Raw genomic sequence first — 16,442 nt, 5'->3', positions numbered from 1 at the left:
CCGAAGCTGTAGGGTGTTGGGGGTTAATAAAGAGGTGAAGGTGGGTGTGTTTTTGTAATTTATTCCAAATAAAGGATTTTTCTGTGTGTGATTATTTACATTCATTTACAGGTCTGTGATGCAGGTATCTCATAGACTCCTGTGCCATCACAAACCTAGGGTTTAGTAGCAGCTGCGCGCTGCTATTCACCTCCTATTACCCCGATTGGCACCGCACCAGGCCAACGGGAAGGGGTGGTATCGCACTGGGATTGTCACATCTAATAGATGTGGCAATACCGGGTAGCTGCAGGCTGATAATACCAGCCCCCAGCCGGCATTATCATGGCTGGGGATGAAAATTATAGGGGACCGCACGTCGAGTTTTTTTTTTTTTAATTAAATAAAAAAAAAAAAAGCCTGAGTCACACTTGCGAGGTATACATTGCTTTCCCCGCCCACCGGCCGTCCTGGCGCCTGTGATTGGTTGCACTCAGCTGATACTCAGGATGGGGGCGCATCTAACCGCAACCAATTACACGCATCGGTGGGCGGGCAAAGTAGTGAATATTAAATTGTTGGCTCCGGAAGGGAAAAGCGTGACCCGGAAGGAGTGTGCCGCCATGACAGCGCCTCGGTGAGTATGCCGCGCTCGCTCCTATCTCTCTTTCCCCTCCACAAACGTTTTTAATCTCCGGATTCCGGTCCCCATTGAGTCATATGGGCACCGGATTCCGGAGCGGATCTGACTCTTTTTTTAAAATCTGGCAGTTACCTACCGGTCCCGGATTTTGGGGAGTTCGATCAGCTCTAGTGTTGAGGCTAGGTTCACACTTCCGTTTAAAATGTATCAGTCACAATCCGCCGCTCTGGTAAACAACGCTATTCGTTTAGCAGATTCCGTTGTGTCGTTTTTTGACTGACCGCTGGGTGGGGAGCAACGCAGAATGTAACGTTTTTCTGGCCGTCAAAATTAACGCACCGCACAGGAATCCGCCGCAGTCCGTCACGCTTGTAATGTATGTCTATGGTGCAGGATTCCGTCGTAATCCGTCTTACGACAGAGTCCAGCACTGGATTCCGTCATGCTCTACTGAGCATGCCCAGCAGGTTTGGCACACCCACTGGGCTGTTCCAAACACAAACGGATCATGACTGATCCATCAAAAAACGGACGCACAGCGGATGCAACGGATCAGTTTTTTCACAGGATTCCTTTCACACATCCGTTGCATCAGTTGACAACTTAAAAACGACTGATCCGTTGCTGACGGACCTGACTGATTTAAAACTACGGAAGTGTGAACCTAGCCGGAGTTATTTAGCGGGCACCACATTTTCACTGACTACTTTACAATGTATGAAAAGTGTCATATCTTCAGTGTTGTCCCATGAAAAGATATAAAATATTTACAAAAATGGAAGGGGTGTACTTTTTTTGTGATATACTGTACGTCCTGTTATCACACCAGGAACGTAAACCGGTACATAGCCTCAGCGACAGTGTTGACTATTTTAGTTAGCGAGCTATTGAGGGTTTTTTTTTTTTTTTTGTTATTTTATATAATTTCCTGCAGAAAGTTTCATTTCCTTCACTCATGGACAACCCCTTTTTCGTTGCTATAGTTTTATATTGTTTATTAATTGATATATCATCTTGCCGTAGCTGTTATTACATTAATGTGTGACCTCTGGACTGGTTCAAGTTACCAGGATTATGTATGATTGTATATTAGAAAGTAGAGACGAGTCCCTTGTGGCCGCTGCTCCTTCAAAACCATCCTATATGTGGTGTTAACTGTTTTATTTATTCTTGGTATTTATAGAATTATGCTGAGCTTACAGATTTGTCACAGCGTGAGTAGCCACGAATACTCATCTTAAAGGGGTTTTCCTACTAACGAAGTTAATTTTAAGGTTCATTTTCATCAATAGATCTTAGAATAATAATAATTTCCACAATTAGATGTGTTTAAAAGAAATGTCCCTGTGCTGAGATAATCTTATATATGTGTCCCTGCTGTGTACTGTGTAATAGTCGTGTCTGACTGTATAGAGTCATTATAACATTATAACATAACATGGCTCCTGGATGGTGAATAAAGGGGTGCAATAAAAAATTTAAAGACATTGCAGTAGGGGATCACAGTTTATTCTTTTTGTGAGGTAAAATATTTCCCAATCTGATTTTAAAAAATCTTTTTCCATCAAAGAAAAAATGATTTGCTCCTTCAAAGAAATAATTATTGTTCCTTCAAAGAAATTCTTTCCTTTGCTGTGTGGTAATGTCTGTATACCTTTTTACTTACTTACTTTTACCTCACAAAAAGAATCAGCTGTGATCCCCTGCTGTAATGCCTTTTTATACTTTTTTGCGTTGTCTCCCCCCCCCCCCCGTCTAGGAGATAGCTGTGATCCCATTCTATCATCTGTATATTCTCTTTTGCATCCTCTCCTGCCCATGAGATGTGGTATGGTCAGACATGGCCATTACACAGTAATGGACAGTGTCTGACCTTACAGGGACATGGTCTGAGGGGAAAAAGTATAGACATTACATCTTAGGATTTCAAATGATTCTTTCCTTGTGGTAAAACATTTTTTTAAAACAGGCAGGGAAATGTTTTACCTCACAAAAAGAATCACTGTAATGTTTGTATATTCTTTTGCGTTCTGCCCTGCCCAAGAGATGTGGTATGATCAGACCATGTCCCTGTACAGTCAGACACGGCCATTACACAGTACACAGCATGGACATATATATATAAGATTATCTCAGCACAGGAACAATTTTTTTTTTTAACGCATCCAATTGTGAAACTTACTACTGTTCCAAGATCTATCAGTAAACGCCTTTTTAATAAAAGTTCCTTAGAAGTTTTTTAAGTTCTTACTGACTCGATCTGTTTCTCTTCCTCTAGGTTTTGGACCTCACATGATGATCGCTTTTTATATATGCTGATGGAATATGTCCCCGGTGGAGAACTTTTTAGCTACTTGCGTAATATGGGCCGCTTTAACAACAGCTCAGGACTGTTTTACTCCACGGAGATTATTTGTGCAATAGAATACCTGCACTCCAAAGAAATAGTTTACAGAGACTTGAAGCCTGAAAATATTTTGCTGGATCAGGAGGGTCACATCAAACTTACAGATTTTGGATTTGCGAAAAAGCTTTCAGACAGGTATCACTTATGTCCTGAGCATTTCAGCTGCTTCGTTACTTTCCTGCTGGGGATTTGGCTTTTACTGAAATGGTTCCTCTGGTGCCGGGCAAAGCTATTTTCATCCCCAAACAATGGTGATAATTGGAATATGCCTAACAGAGCAATCATCTTTTTGTTGTTGTTGCTTTTTTAGTTTTTCTTCTCTGTAATTGCTTAAAAATAGGGGTTGTCATCTACAGAGACTGGTGACAATAATGTGCATTATGTGAGGCGCTGTACTAAGGAATTCTCATGAAAAACAAAATACTAAAATACTGTACTAGATACTTATTTAAAGCAGATCTGTCACTAGATTTTATAGTATTAACTTCATACATTATTAACTCCTTAATGATTTCTGGTGTGCCCCATTTAGAGTGGACAATATTTGGCTATTTTAGAATGCTTTAAAAATGTAGCAACTTTTGAGCTTAGAGACAGTCACATTAGAAGGCAGGAGTGGTATTCTATCATCTCTGCCATCCTGATCTCTACTTACACAGTATGAGGACTGTGTATTAGGTGAAGGCAGTGGCACTACCACAAGATTGCCACGTGAGTAGTTAAATGAGCATAGCCAGTCAATGACCGTTAAGGCTGCTTTCACACTTCCGCCTTTTTCCATCAGTCACAATCCGTCGCATAGAGAAACAACTAAATTCTGCAAAATAATTTGCAGGATTCAGTTTTTTCCCATAGACTTGTATTAACGACGGATTGCGACTGATGGCCTGCGTTGCTCTTTCACACTCTCGCTCTCTCTCGCGCTCTCTCTCTCGCGCTCTCTCGCTCGCGCTCTCTCGCTCGCGCTCTCTCGCTCGCGCTCTCTCGCTCGCGCTCTCTCGCTCGCGCTCTCTCGCTCGCGCTCTCTCGCTCTCTCTCGTGCTGTCTCTCTCTCTCTCGCTCTCTCTCGTGCTGTCTCTCTCTCGTGCTGTCTCTCGCTCGCGCTCTCTCGCTCGCGCGCTCTCATGCTCTCTCTAGCGAGAGGCGCGCCCGTTGGCGCGAGAGATGCGCCCGCTCTTGTTGGCATGAGAGGCGCGCCCGCTCTCTCGCTCGGCGCAGCGCTGCACAGCTGTCACACTGCTCCGGCGGCTTCTCCTGCTTTTGAAAATGCCGGCCGCTCATTATTCTCTCATATTCACTGCTTCCCCCGCCCACTGGCGCCTATGATTGGATGCAGTCAGACGAGCCCCCACGCTGAGTGACAGCTGTCTCAGTGCAACCAATCACAGCCGCTGGTGGGTGGGTCTATATCTTGCAGTAAAATAAATAATTAAAAAAAAAACGGCGTTCTGTCCCCCCCAGTTTTGATACCAGCTAAGGTAAAGACACTTGGCTGAGGGCTGGTATTCTCAAGATGGGGAGCTACCCAGCCTAAAAATATCAGCCAGCAGTCGCCCGGAAATGCTGCATCCATTAGATGCGATAGTCCCGGGACTCTATCCGGCTCATCTCGATTGCCCTGATGCGGTGGCAATTGGGGTAATAAGGAGTTGATGGCAGCCCATAGCTGACACTAAGTCCTAGCTTAGTGATGGCAGGCTTCTATGAGACACCCCCCATCACTAAACTGTAGTGAAAGTAAATAAACACACACACCAAAAAATCCTTTATTTGAAATAAGACTAAAAAACACCCTCTTTCACCACTTTATTAATCCCCAAATACCCCTCCAGGTGCGATGTAATCCACACGAGGTCCCACGACGTTTTCAGCTCTGCTACATCGGAAGCTGACAGGAGCGGCCGTAGAACACCGCCGCTCACTGTGAGCTCCACGGAGCAACTGAAGAGAGTCGCGCTGTCACCGGTGACGTCACTCAAGTTACCCGCAGCCATAGCTTGATTCTCTTTGCCAGGTACAAACTGCTACAATGGATCCATTTTTTTTTAACGGATCTGTCACATCAGTTGTACCACAATCTCCAACGCATCCGTCACATCAGTCACAAAACTGATTGTGACTGATGGAAAAAGACAGACGTGTGAAAGCAGCCTAAGATGTTTCAAGGCTGTATTGCCCTATAAACTGCCATGGCAGCTCCAGCTACAGGGGAAATAATATGAAAGTAAAATAGAAGTAACATAAAAATTAGGTTCATAAAAGTCTTTTGTGACCTTTTTGGAAACAAAAAAAAAGTAAAAAATAATTCTAATAAATTGCTAAAAACATGTTTTATCACACCCTGTTCCCCCGAAAATAAGACAGTCTTTTTTTTTTGCCCTGAAAAAGCACTAGGTCTTATTTTCAGGGAGTAAAAAAAGAAGATAACACGGCACTTTTGTGAAAAAGAATGGGTGCTCTGGAAGGGTCCAACCTCGTACAGACAAAAATAATTTAAGCCAGGCACTCCAATGTTAGAATTGAAAAGAAAAAATTATTTAAATACATTTTTCTTTTCAATTCTAACATTGGATTGCCTGGCTTAAATTATTATTATTTTCAGGGAGTGTCTTATTCTCGAGGAGACATGGTTGGGGGTAAGTTTACCCCCCCACAAAAAGCAGACACCCCCCCCCTTCCCAGGATCGTCATACTTACCAGCCCCAGGCGTCTGTATGGCTCCCAGATCCTCCTGTGATCTCCCAGCAGGTGTGCTGCACGCCTCCCCTGCGTCTGGCTGACACTCGCGTAGATCACATCACATTCACTCATACTCATACAGACACACACTTCAGATTCCACATCAATCCTCCCTGTGGTCTCCCAGCAGCTGTGCTCCCCTGCATCTGGCCGACACTCACATCAGAACACGGTCACACATCAGATCGCATACACACACACACACACACACACACACACACACACAGCTTTCACATCACTCCTCCCTGTGCTCTCCGGTGGGCGCTCCCAGCATCTGTGCTGCACACCGTCCTCCTCTGCCTCCTGCCGACACATCCGATCGCATATACACACACACTCACACATCAGACAGCACACACTCGCACATCCGATCGCATACACTTACACACACGATATCGCACATATCGGTACAATCGCGCGCTCACACTCACAACATCCGGAGATACAACATGCTTTCAGTCATGTGATCCTCCGGCAGGTCCTGAAAGGTCACTGCACTGCACAGTATCGCCTCCGAGAAGCAAGCGATATCGCTGGATGTGGTGAGTGTGTGGATGCAATCTGTAGTCTGTGTTTATGTGATCTAATGTGTGTGTGTGTGTGTGTGTGTGTGTGTGTGTGTGTGTGTTCCGCCGCAGGACCTTGATGCGCTCACCTGCTCCCTGTCGGCGTCTGGTGAGTATGATCAGGGGTCCTCTATCTTCTTTCTTTAGGAGGTGTCTGCTGTCTATAATGAAGTGTCCTGCAGTATCTTTAACTTTTTTACCGCTGCACAGACCCTTCATTATTGACGGCGGCTAGGTCTTGTTTTCAAGGGATGTCTTATATTTAAGCCTCCCTGAAAACTCCTCCTAGGTCTTATTTTCGAGGGAGGTCTTAATTTCGGGGAAACACAATAATACTAGAATGGAAATACACTGACGTCACCAGAGATGAGCAGACGTGTTGAGGTTCGGTGGGTTTATACGAATGTTAGATAAAGTTCACTTTTGGTCCTGGACTTGACCTGAATCGCATTGAGTCATGATTGGGCAGTTTGGCTCTCCGCACACATGAACACACTGGGCTCAGCACTGAGCGTACACAAGCACAGCAAAGCTCGTTTGAGTGGTCAGCATATGTAAAGCGTCTGAACTCAAACACTAATTTTTTTTTTTTTATTTTTTTTTCTCTCAAAAAAAGTCTGTGTTCTGTATAAACACCAAACTTTACTTTTCGGGTGCACTCAGCGCTAGACGTCCCGTGACTGCGGATGCCGTGTTGATTGACAGACGGCTCTCCGCTGCCTTACTGCCCTGGAGCAGCTAAATCACCAGGAGTGGTCAATGACCGATCTGTGCCGGTGTCGGGTAGAATATTTTGGTAATTGTCACTTCTAGCAACTACTTGTTAATTAGGCATATGGTAAAATAAAGAAAAAGTCCCAGATGACCCCTGTAAAGGTTATGCTTGCTTTTATGCAAAATTATGTTCAATTGCTTCATAAATGCAAAGCAGCTTTTATAAATTGGTGTAATTGAAAATGTTCTACCATTTAGCTTCTGTAGAGTGTTTCTAAGCTTGTCATAGCCCCTGCTCCTGGTTCTGATGGTTCTCTTTTCTCTCGGTATTGGGCCCCCTTCACACGTCCGTGTCTCCGGTACGAGTTTGGTCCGTTTCCTCACGTGCCGGAGACAGCGGCACACGTAAAAATCAATGGGTCTGCGCTCACGTGCGTGTTTTGCCATGGACAGTGTGTCCGTTTGGAGCATACATGTGCCCGTATGCTCCACACGTAGACATGTCTGTTTTTCTCCGGCATCAGGGGTGTCACACGGACCGCACGGATGTGATCTGTGTGAGACACACCGGAGAAAACACACGTGCCTGTGAAATAAAAAGAATTTCTATACTCACTTTCTCCAGCCCTCCTGTCTCTGCCGCTGCTAGCACTTGCTTACGACCCCTGCTCATTATGCTCATTGCATATTCACTCCACTGCGGGCCGGAAGCAGCAGCAGCGGGGAGTCGGCAGGACCGGAGACCGTAGATCAGCACCATGGACTGCGAAGCCAGGGACAGGTGAGTAGAAAGTTCTAGTTCTCCGTGTATTATCACGGTTAGCACACTGAGAACAGACGTGTGCCATAAACACTGCACACGGAGGGCAATACGCACCTTTGACACGTCCGTGAAAAATGTGCGTGATTTTCACGGACGTGTGAAAGAGGCCTTAGAAATAGCAGCAGAGAAAGTGGATTGTGTTGTACTCTGATCTGCAGTGAAGAAAGACCCAAAGTATATCAGGGAAAGCAGAAAGCACAGGCTCTAAAAAAGGAGGGAAAGACATGGGGGGATGTAAGGCTGCATAGAAGCTGTGCTGTTCATGGGCTAATGATCACTGCTCTGCCTTGGATGCACACACAGCTCACATCTAACCTATATTAGGCTGGTTTCAGACGTCCGTGTTTAATCAGGTACCAGTCAAACGCATGGTTATGATCATACGTGTGTTACGTGTGTCATGCGTGAGACATCCGTGTTTGCATACGTGTGACACGTACCGGGTAAAACAAGTGTCTCTGTAATGAAAAGATGTTCTAGATTTACCTGTATCCAGCGATGCTGTCTCCGGCTCTGCTGCGTCCCGCTCATTATTTTCATTGATTATTCACTGCCTGAGCATCTGGAAGCCGGAACATCGCGGGGACAGGCTGGGTACAGCACAGCCGAGGACAGCACCGCCGGGAACATTGCCGGTGACAGGTGAGTATACAGCAGTTTGTGCAGTGACATCCAGGGACTCATCAGGGTTCCCAATGAACTCTCATGAACCCCTGGAAGTCACCATCGTTACACTCGCTGTAGCGCAGGTGTCGCAGGGGTGTCATCAGGAGGTCATCAGAGTTCATTGGGAAATCTGTTGACCTCCTGGACGTCCCTGCACACACACCTCTGGCAGGATACTCACCTGTCACTAGCGATGTCCCCAGCGATGCTGTCCTCGGCGGTGCTGTCCTCGGCGGTGCTGTCTCTTTTGCTGTCACCGCGATGCCCCTGCTCTCAGCTGCTCAACGCAGTGAATAATCAATGAAAATAATGAGCGGGGTCAGGAGCGGGAGGCAGCAGAGCCGGAGACAGAATCGCTAAAGAGAGGTAAATATATAAAATATTTTTATTTAAAAACCCATGTTTTCTCCGGTACGTGTCACACGGATCACATCAGTGTGCAGTCCGTGTGACACCCATGCTGCTGGAGAAAAACTGGCACGTCTCCGTGTGAAATAGCAGGGCCACACCGTCCGTGTGAAAACACAGCCGTGTGAGAGTACACAATAGGGTAACATGGGTACGTGTGACATCCGTGTTAAAAACTGATGTCACACGTACCTAAAACACGGACGTCTGAAACCAGCCTTACTGAAAAACGCTGCTACATTAGAGAAATCTATAAATTGTATCAGGCTGTAAATCACTTAGCAGGGGGTCTGATAATTAATGAAACAATGAAGATTGAGTTCTGAAAGCTAGTTCAATTTGATTAAACACTAAACTCTGTAAAAAAAAAAAAAAAAAAGAAAATTATCCCTTTCAATAGCAAATGTGTCCATAGTCTTTAATTTTTGAATTGTCCAATACAATAATATGGTTTCTTTTCTAAGTAAATGTAATGGTTAAATGGGTCTCGCTGGAGTTGCCTTATGAGAAGACCCTCCATACCTTCCTTCCTCCTGTTTAGGCTATGTGCCTGCGCTGCGGAAAATGAGCGGATTTTGCCGCGGATTTCTCGCGGAAAAGCCGCGGATTTTCCGAAAATCTGCAGCTCAGGCACTTCCCAGCCATTTCTATGGCATTTTGGAAATGCTGTGCCCACGCTGCGGATTTTTCCGCAGCGGATTTCGTGCGGATTTTGATCTGGAAAAATCTGCAACATGTCTATTATTGTTGCGGATTTTCATCCGGATTTTGGCTTTAAAATTGGGGGAAAAAAAAAAAATCCGCGGTAAATCCGCACCTTTGAAAAGGTGCGGATTTTGCGGGAAAGCTGCGGATTTTGATGCAGAAAAATCCGCAGCTACATTCTCCCGTGGACACATAGCCTTAGAGTAGTATTGGACACAGTCTTGTCTGCTATATATTTAATCTTGCTTTAGCTTAGCTCTTAACCCCTTCACAACCGACCGATTTTGCGCTTTCCATTTTTTTTCACCATTCTTCTGAGAGACGTTACTTTTTTTTATTTTTCAGTCAATGTCGTCATGTGAGGGCTTGTTTTTTTGTAGAATGAGCTGTACTTTTAAATGAAACCATGAATTTTACCATATAGTGTACTGGAAAATGGCAAAAAAAATTCCAAATGCGGAAAAATTGCAAAAAGATGCGATTGCACTATTGTTTTTGAGATATTTTATTCACTGTGTTCACTATATGGTAAAACTGATGTGGTATTGTGATGCCGAAAGTTGGTGCAATTTTGTAGACACCAAATATGTATAGGTTTACTTTTATCTAAGGTGTTAAAAAAAAAAAAAAAATTCAGAAGTCTGTCCAAAAAAAAGTGGCATACGGTTTTCGCCATTTTCCGGGATCCATAGCGTTCTCATTTTTTGGGATTTATGGCTCAGTGACAGCTTATTTTTTGCAACTTGAGCTGATGTTTTTAACGGTAACATTTTTGCTCCGATGCTACATTTTGATCGCCTGTTATTGCATTTTGCATACAATATGCGGCAACCAAAAAAACGTAAGTTTGGCAGTTGGAATTTTTTTGCCGTTATGCCATGTACTGATCAGATTAATTGATTTTATATTTTGATAAATCGGGCAATGTTGAACGCGACAATACTAAATGTGTGTATTTTTCATTTTTTTAACCCTTTAATTTTAAATCGTGCGAAAGGGGACTGATTTGAACTTTTAGGGTTTTTTTGTTTTTTAATTGTTCAAAACTTTTTTTTAAACTTTTTTTTTTTTTTTTTTTTTTGTTACTAGGCCCCCTAGGGGGCTATAAGGAACAGCAGTCTGATTGCTCATTTATTTCTCCCAATCAGAGCAGCATCGCCCAGATTGGGAGAAATGTCTTGTAACCTGTGGTACTCCGCTGCTGGTTATAGGACCTGAATCATGTGAGCTACAGGTGTTATCACATGATCCTGTGCTACCATGATAACCATTGGATCCATGTGGTCACGTGACTTCCGGTGGCACTCTGTGAGTATTCATTTACCGCAATCGCCGGTAAAATGGCACTGACATCATGACAGCACCATTTAAGGGGTTAATAGGTACGGGTGGATAGCGATTCCACTTGTAACTGCGAGGCACACATGTCAGCTGTATAATTCAGCTGACGTGTGTGGATCCCCGCTTGCAGCCTGCAGCAGCCGACGGGGATTAACGCTATGACCACCGGGATGTAATATTACTGCCCGCGGTTATTAAGGGGTATATTTTTGTATTGAGATACACTATTTTGCATGTACTTTGGTTGAATGCTATAGGAGAGCAAAGTAAGGGCAAGCATTTTGAGATCTCCAGGGAGGTGAAGTTTTTAAATTGTGAAGGATCAACTGTAACACTGAAGATTTTAATTTAGTAAGAAACTTCATATTTAATTTACAAGAAATAGAAGCTAAAAACTGAGGGGTTTTTTATAGGATATCGTCCCAACAGTTAGTAGTCACCATGTGTGGTGCTTTTGGTGTGCTCGATACATCTTCATGATTACCCATTTTAGCTTTCTTGGTATATGTACATGAAGTCTCACTGCTAGACATGAGGCTCGAAAGCTCGTGAAGTTACTTAATTTGCCGGCAGTGGGGTTCCCTTTGTCCTGTGGTTGCGTTGTACATAAGTGAATAGACCTGGCATTCTTCTCTAGTGTACACTATCCAGTTGCCATCACAGTTTTAGATTTCACCCCTTTGTTCTGCTAGTGTCTCTCTGTCTGTAGTTTCACATCCGATTACTTATTTATAGATCAGCTGGCTTCCTGGAGAAACAGATTATTAGTTGTTGCCTAGTAAAGGGTTGCAATTACATGATGGCAAAACCTAAAGTGAACTTTGAGTCCTGAACAGCTTACCGATGGATATTGTGAGGCAGACATCTCTATAATCGCGCCAAATTATCTATTCCACTGTCCTAATTGTATAGTATTTGAAAACTCTATATTCACCAATTTACTCCCTACGTGTATGTGAACATCCTTCAAGTATTATTAGTGGTCTTCCTTTTGTTATGCAAGTTTCAAACCGGCTACGAAATGTACACACTATGGTGCATTGCTAGAATTAAAAACTCTAAAGTGGATCCATTATCAGATTTCACAAGAAAAAAACTGCATCTTAGTATATAGATCTGTTAGACTGATAAGGGTGTTGTATTTGTGTAGAAAGTCCTTGTCAGAATGGCTGTGTAATCCTTTTATGAAGGATCCTCAGTGTACCTCCTCCCTGCTACTGCTGAGAGCTCACTGCTCAGAGTACAAGCTGCAGCTTTTAGGCTGGGTGTGTGGAGACTGAATATATGTTGACTCAAGCCCTCATGCGATATCTGGGGTCAAAAAGGAAATCCATATCATATTGTGTAAGTATAGCACCCTCATCAGGTCTAAGAGATCTAGTTAAAGGCTATATCCTGGACATTACCCCCCCAAAATAAGTGCCTAAGTTGCTACCTACCTGCCTGTTGTACTCAGTGCCATTTTTCTGATGGCAAAGAGTGGTCACAGACCTCTTCTGCCACTGATACAATGGCTTTAACAGTGCGTAGGGTTCTCTTGCGCTGTACTCTGTAGATAGGGTGGGACAGTCTATGTCATGCTGATTGATAGCCGGCTCCTCGCTGTCTAAGTGGGGGAGCTGGATGTCAATCAGCATGACGTTAACTGTCCCGTCCCTTTTAGATGGCAGAGCGGATGAAACGCCGCTGCTTTGTTGACAGAATGTCAGCGGAAGCTGCTGAATCACAGGTAGGAGTGGTCTATGAATGCTTCGTACCAGCAAAGAATGGCGCCAGGCACAACAGGCAAGTAGGTACCAACTACTTGCCTGTTAATGCTTAAGCAGATTTTCTTTTTAAAGAAAGTCCTGAATATACCGCCTCCCCTAACCAAGAATTTTTTACAAGTGCCATCATTGCCCATCTTACCAGAGGGGGTGGCGTCCAACTCTTGTAACATCATCAAGAGCTTACTGCTCCATGTGCCATCCCTCTGATGAGGCAATGACCGAGCCTGCGCAGAATCTTAGGCAAGGGAGGCAAATCACTGAGAGAAGAATGTTTGAAAGTGCAGGGCTCAACTGATGTAACGTCATGTCAGCCCTGGGAGAGCGAATGCTGACACCACTGGAACAGCACCAGAGGTTAGTATAAGTGTTATTGATTGAGAAGGGATTGTCCAAATAGTGGACTATAGTGATGGGCGAACCCGAAACTGTAAAGTTTGGAGTCCGTACCCAAAATTTAGCATCTGTGCACGGACTCCGAATGAGGACTTTGTAGGGAAATCCGTGTAACTGTTCAGGTTCAGCCACCCAGATAATGATAGACATGTAAAAAAGATTCCGGCACCAAATCTGCATCTCCTGGCAAAAAAACCCGCATCAAAACGCAATGTGGTTTTAATGGTGTATTGATGCAATTTTATTTTTCCGGGAGATTTGGTGCAGGAATTTTGTGTATAAATTCCAGCACTGAATTTCATCACTTGGAGAAAAAAAAACCCACACAAACTGTTTTGACACAGTTTCCGTGCAGTTTTCGGTCAGGAGGTGCAAGTTTGGTGCTGACTTGTCTGCACCAAATTTGCCCCATGGATTTTTTTTTTTTAATTGAAAACTTCATGGCAGAAAGTAAGAGCCCTGTCTAGCCTTACCACAAATGTAAAGGAAAAGGAATGGTTTAAAAATGACGAGAAAATAATGACAATGTACTACAAAAATTGCCAACTTGTTCTTTTTATATATACGGTAATCATCATATTAATGAGAGGCCTAAAAATTGTGTGTCTTGTCCTGCACGAACTCTAGTGCTGCTTACCATCCGTTGCTCTCATTTGCACACTATTTATGTCAAATCTTCAAAAAAACTTTGAATTATGGGAAGATTGATCACACAGACTTTGTATATCAGCTGTACTTGGTGTTCCAGCTTTGTCCCCTCCAAACCGCTTATTAGTGTGGGTACATAGAGCCAAGTTCTCTCCAAATTCATGATGTATCTAGTGTTAAGTGAGCATGCTCGACACTGCTCAGTACTCGCTGTAGCATCCAGGTGCTCTCGGGTAGTCGCAGAGCTTGAAGTGTCGTATGTAAAACAGCAACAAAATACATACAGCTGCACTCCAAACTGCTAACAATGAATCAAGGGAACTCTGGTATTGCATTACTGCTATAGGAATATTTAAAAAAAAAAAAAAAAAAAAAAGATACTTAGCTTATGTATTGGCCAATACATGTCAACCCAGTTACCATGGCAAGGTAATCTCTGTATACCGGGAACCTAAATTAAATGCCTATCTGGGTTAAAAACCTACATGTCTGGGCAGAAAGGATCCAGCTATAAAGGAGCATGGACACAGCCTGGTTATAGGGCAGAGTGCTCAGTCAAAAATAAATGCACTACAAATCTATCAAAAAGACTGACCCACACATCCAACAAGTGCTAACTGAAAACACAATATAACTACAAAAACACATACAGCTGCACTCTAGAATGCTAACAATGAAAAAGTAAACTCTGGTATTGCATTACTGCTATAAGAATATTTGGGGAAAAAAATACTTAGCTAATCTATTGGCCAATGCATGTGAGCCCAGTGCCCATGACCAGGTGATCTCAATATACCAGGACCCTAACTGAAATGCCTCTATCTGGGATAAAAACCTTCATGTCTGGACAGAAAGGATCCAGCTATAAAGGAGCATGGACACAGCCTGGTTATAGGGCGGAGTGCACAGTCAAAAAGAAATGCACTACAAATATATCAAAAAGACTGAGCCGTACATCCAACAGGTGTGAACAGTATGTAAAACACTAGACACAACGCTCAGGCTTGCTTCACTGCATGGTGTATGCAGGCTTCCCAGGGAGAGCCAGTCAGTCGCCCATCTCTACTTGTATCCTATTGTGGAAAGAGACACTAGTGCCCAAAGAACAATGAAATAATAACTATGGCACTAATATATTTCACTGGATGCAACAAATTTACAAAATGAAAAATAGGACCAATTGAGCAAACAACCTGTCCATAAGAGCTCACAATCAAAATATAATATCACAATACTACAATCTGTCCATAAGAGCTCACAATCAAAATATAATGTCTCAATACTACAATCTGTCCATAAGAGCTCACAATCAAAATATAATGTCACAATACTACAATCTGTCCATAAGAGCTTGCAATCAAAATATAATATCACAATACTACAACCTGTCCATAAGAGCTTGCAATCAAAATCTAATATCACAATACTACAACCTGTCCATAAGAGCTCACAATCAAAATCTAATATCACAATACTACAACCTGTCCATAAGAGCTCACAATCAAAATCTAATATCACAATACTACAACCTGTCCATAAGACAATATCAAAATATAATGTCACAATACTACAACCTGTCCATAAGACAATATCAAAATATAATGTCACAATACTACAACCTGTCCATAAGAGCTCGCAATCAAAATATAATATCACAATACTACAACCTGTCCATAAGAGCTCACAATCAAAATATAATATCACAATACTACAACCTGTCCATAAGAGCTCACAATCAAAATATAATGTCACAATACTACAACCTGTCCATAAGAGCTCACAATCAAAATCTAATATCACAATACTACAACCTGTCCATAAGACAATATCAAAATATAATATCACAATACTACAACCTGTCCTTAAGAGCTCACAATCAAAATATAATGTCATAGTACTACAACCTGTCCATAAGAGCTCACAATCAAAATATAATGTCATAGTACTACAACCTGTCCATAAGAGCTCACAATCAAAATATAATGTCACAATACTACAACCTGTCCATAAGAGCTCACAATCAAAATATAATGTAATAGTACTACAACCTGTCCATAAGAGCTCGCAATCAAAATATAATATCACAATACTACAACCTGTCCATAAGAGCTCACAATCAAAATATAATGTAATAGTACTACAACCTGTCCATAAGAGCTCACAATCAAAATATAATATCACAATACTACAATCTGTCCTTAAGACAATATCAAAATATAATGTCTCAATACTACAACCTGTCCATAAGAGCTCGCAATCAAAATATAATGTCTCAATACTGCAATCTGTCCATAAGAGCTCGCAATCAAAATATAATGTCTCAATACTACATGCAAAAGAGGGGAGTGATACGGAGCCACGCTGTAGTGAAATACCATTAAGGTTAAAAACAGAGAAAAAGGAAGACGTGTCTGTCTGTGCTCACCTTATGAGCTGTGCAAACAAGCCTAGCACAATCCTGGATTTGCTGCCTGCCTCTATATCCGGGTCTGCCAGGTCCCGGTACTGTCCGTATAGATGCAGCAAATTCCAGTGGATCACAGGCAATAGGTAGATTAAAATTTCCTCTTTCTTTATTTTCACATTAAAATATTGACAGACAGTATCCACAGAGATGCATGAAACTTTATCCAACGCGTTT

General features: G+C 42.8%; 1 protein-coding gene across 1 annotated transcript in view; it reads left to right on the top strand.

The window, feature by feature from the left end:
• The window catches only part of PRKX (protein kinase cAMP-dependent X-linked catalytic subunit), a 192,772-nt gene that overhangs the window by 158,497 nt on the left and 17,833 nt on the right, over positions 1 to 16,442 (top strand). The window contains exon 3 of the mRNA XM_075335475.1: positions 2,901 to 3,164. Within this exon, the coding sequence (XP_075191590.1) occupies positions 2,901 to 3,164 (264 nt within the window). The remainder of the gene's footprint in view (positions 1 to 2,900; positions 3,165 to 16,442) is intronic.

Source organism: Anomaloglossus baeobatrachus, chromosome 2, assembly GCF_048569485.1.
Source record: "Anomaloglossus baeobatrachus isolate aAnoBae1 chromosome 2, aAnoBae1.hap1, whole genome shotgun sequence".
Classification (NCBI taxonomy): Eukaryota; Metazoa; Chordata; class Amphibia; order Anura; family Aromobatidae; genus Anomaloglossus; species Anomaloglossus baeobatrachus.
Note: the sequence above shows the minus strand (reverse complement) of the source record. Positions and strands in the feature narration are given on the sequence as shown.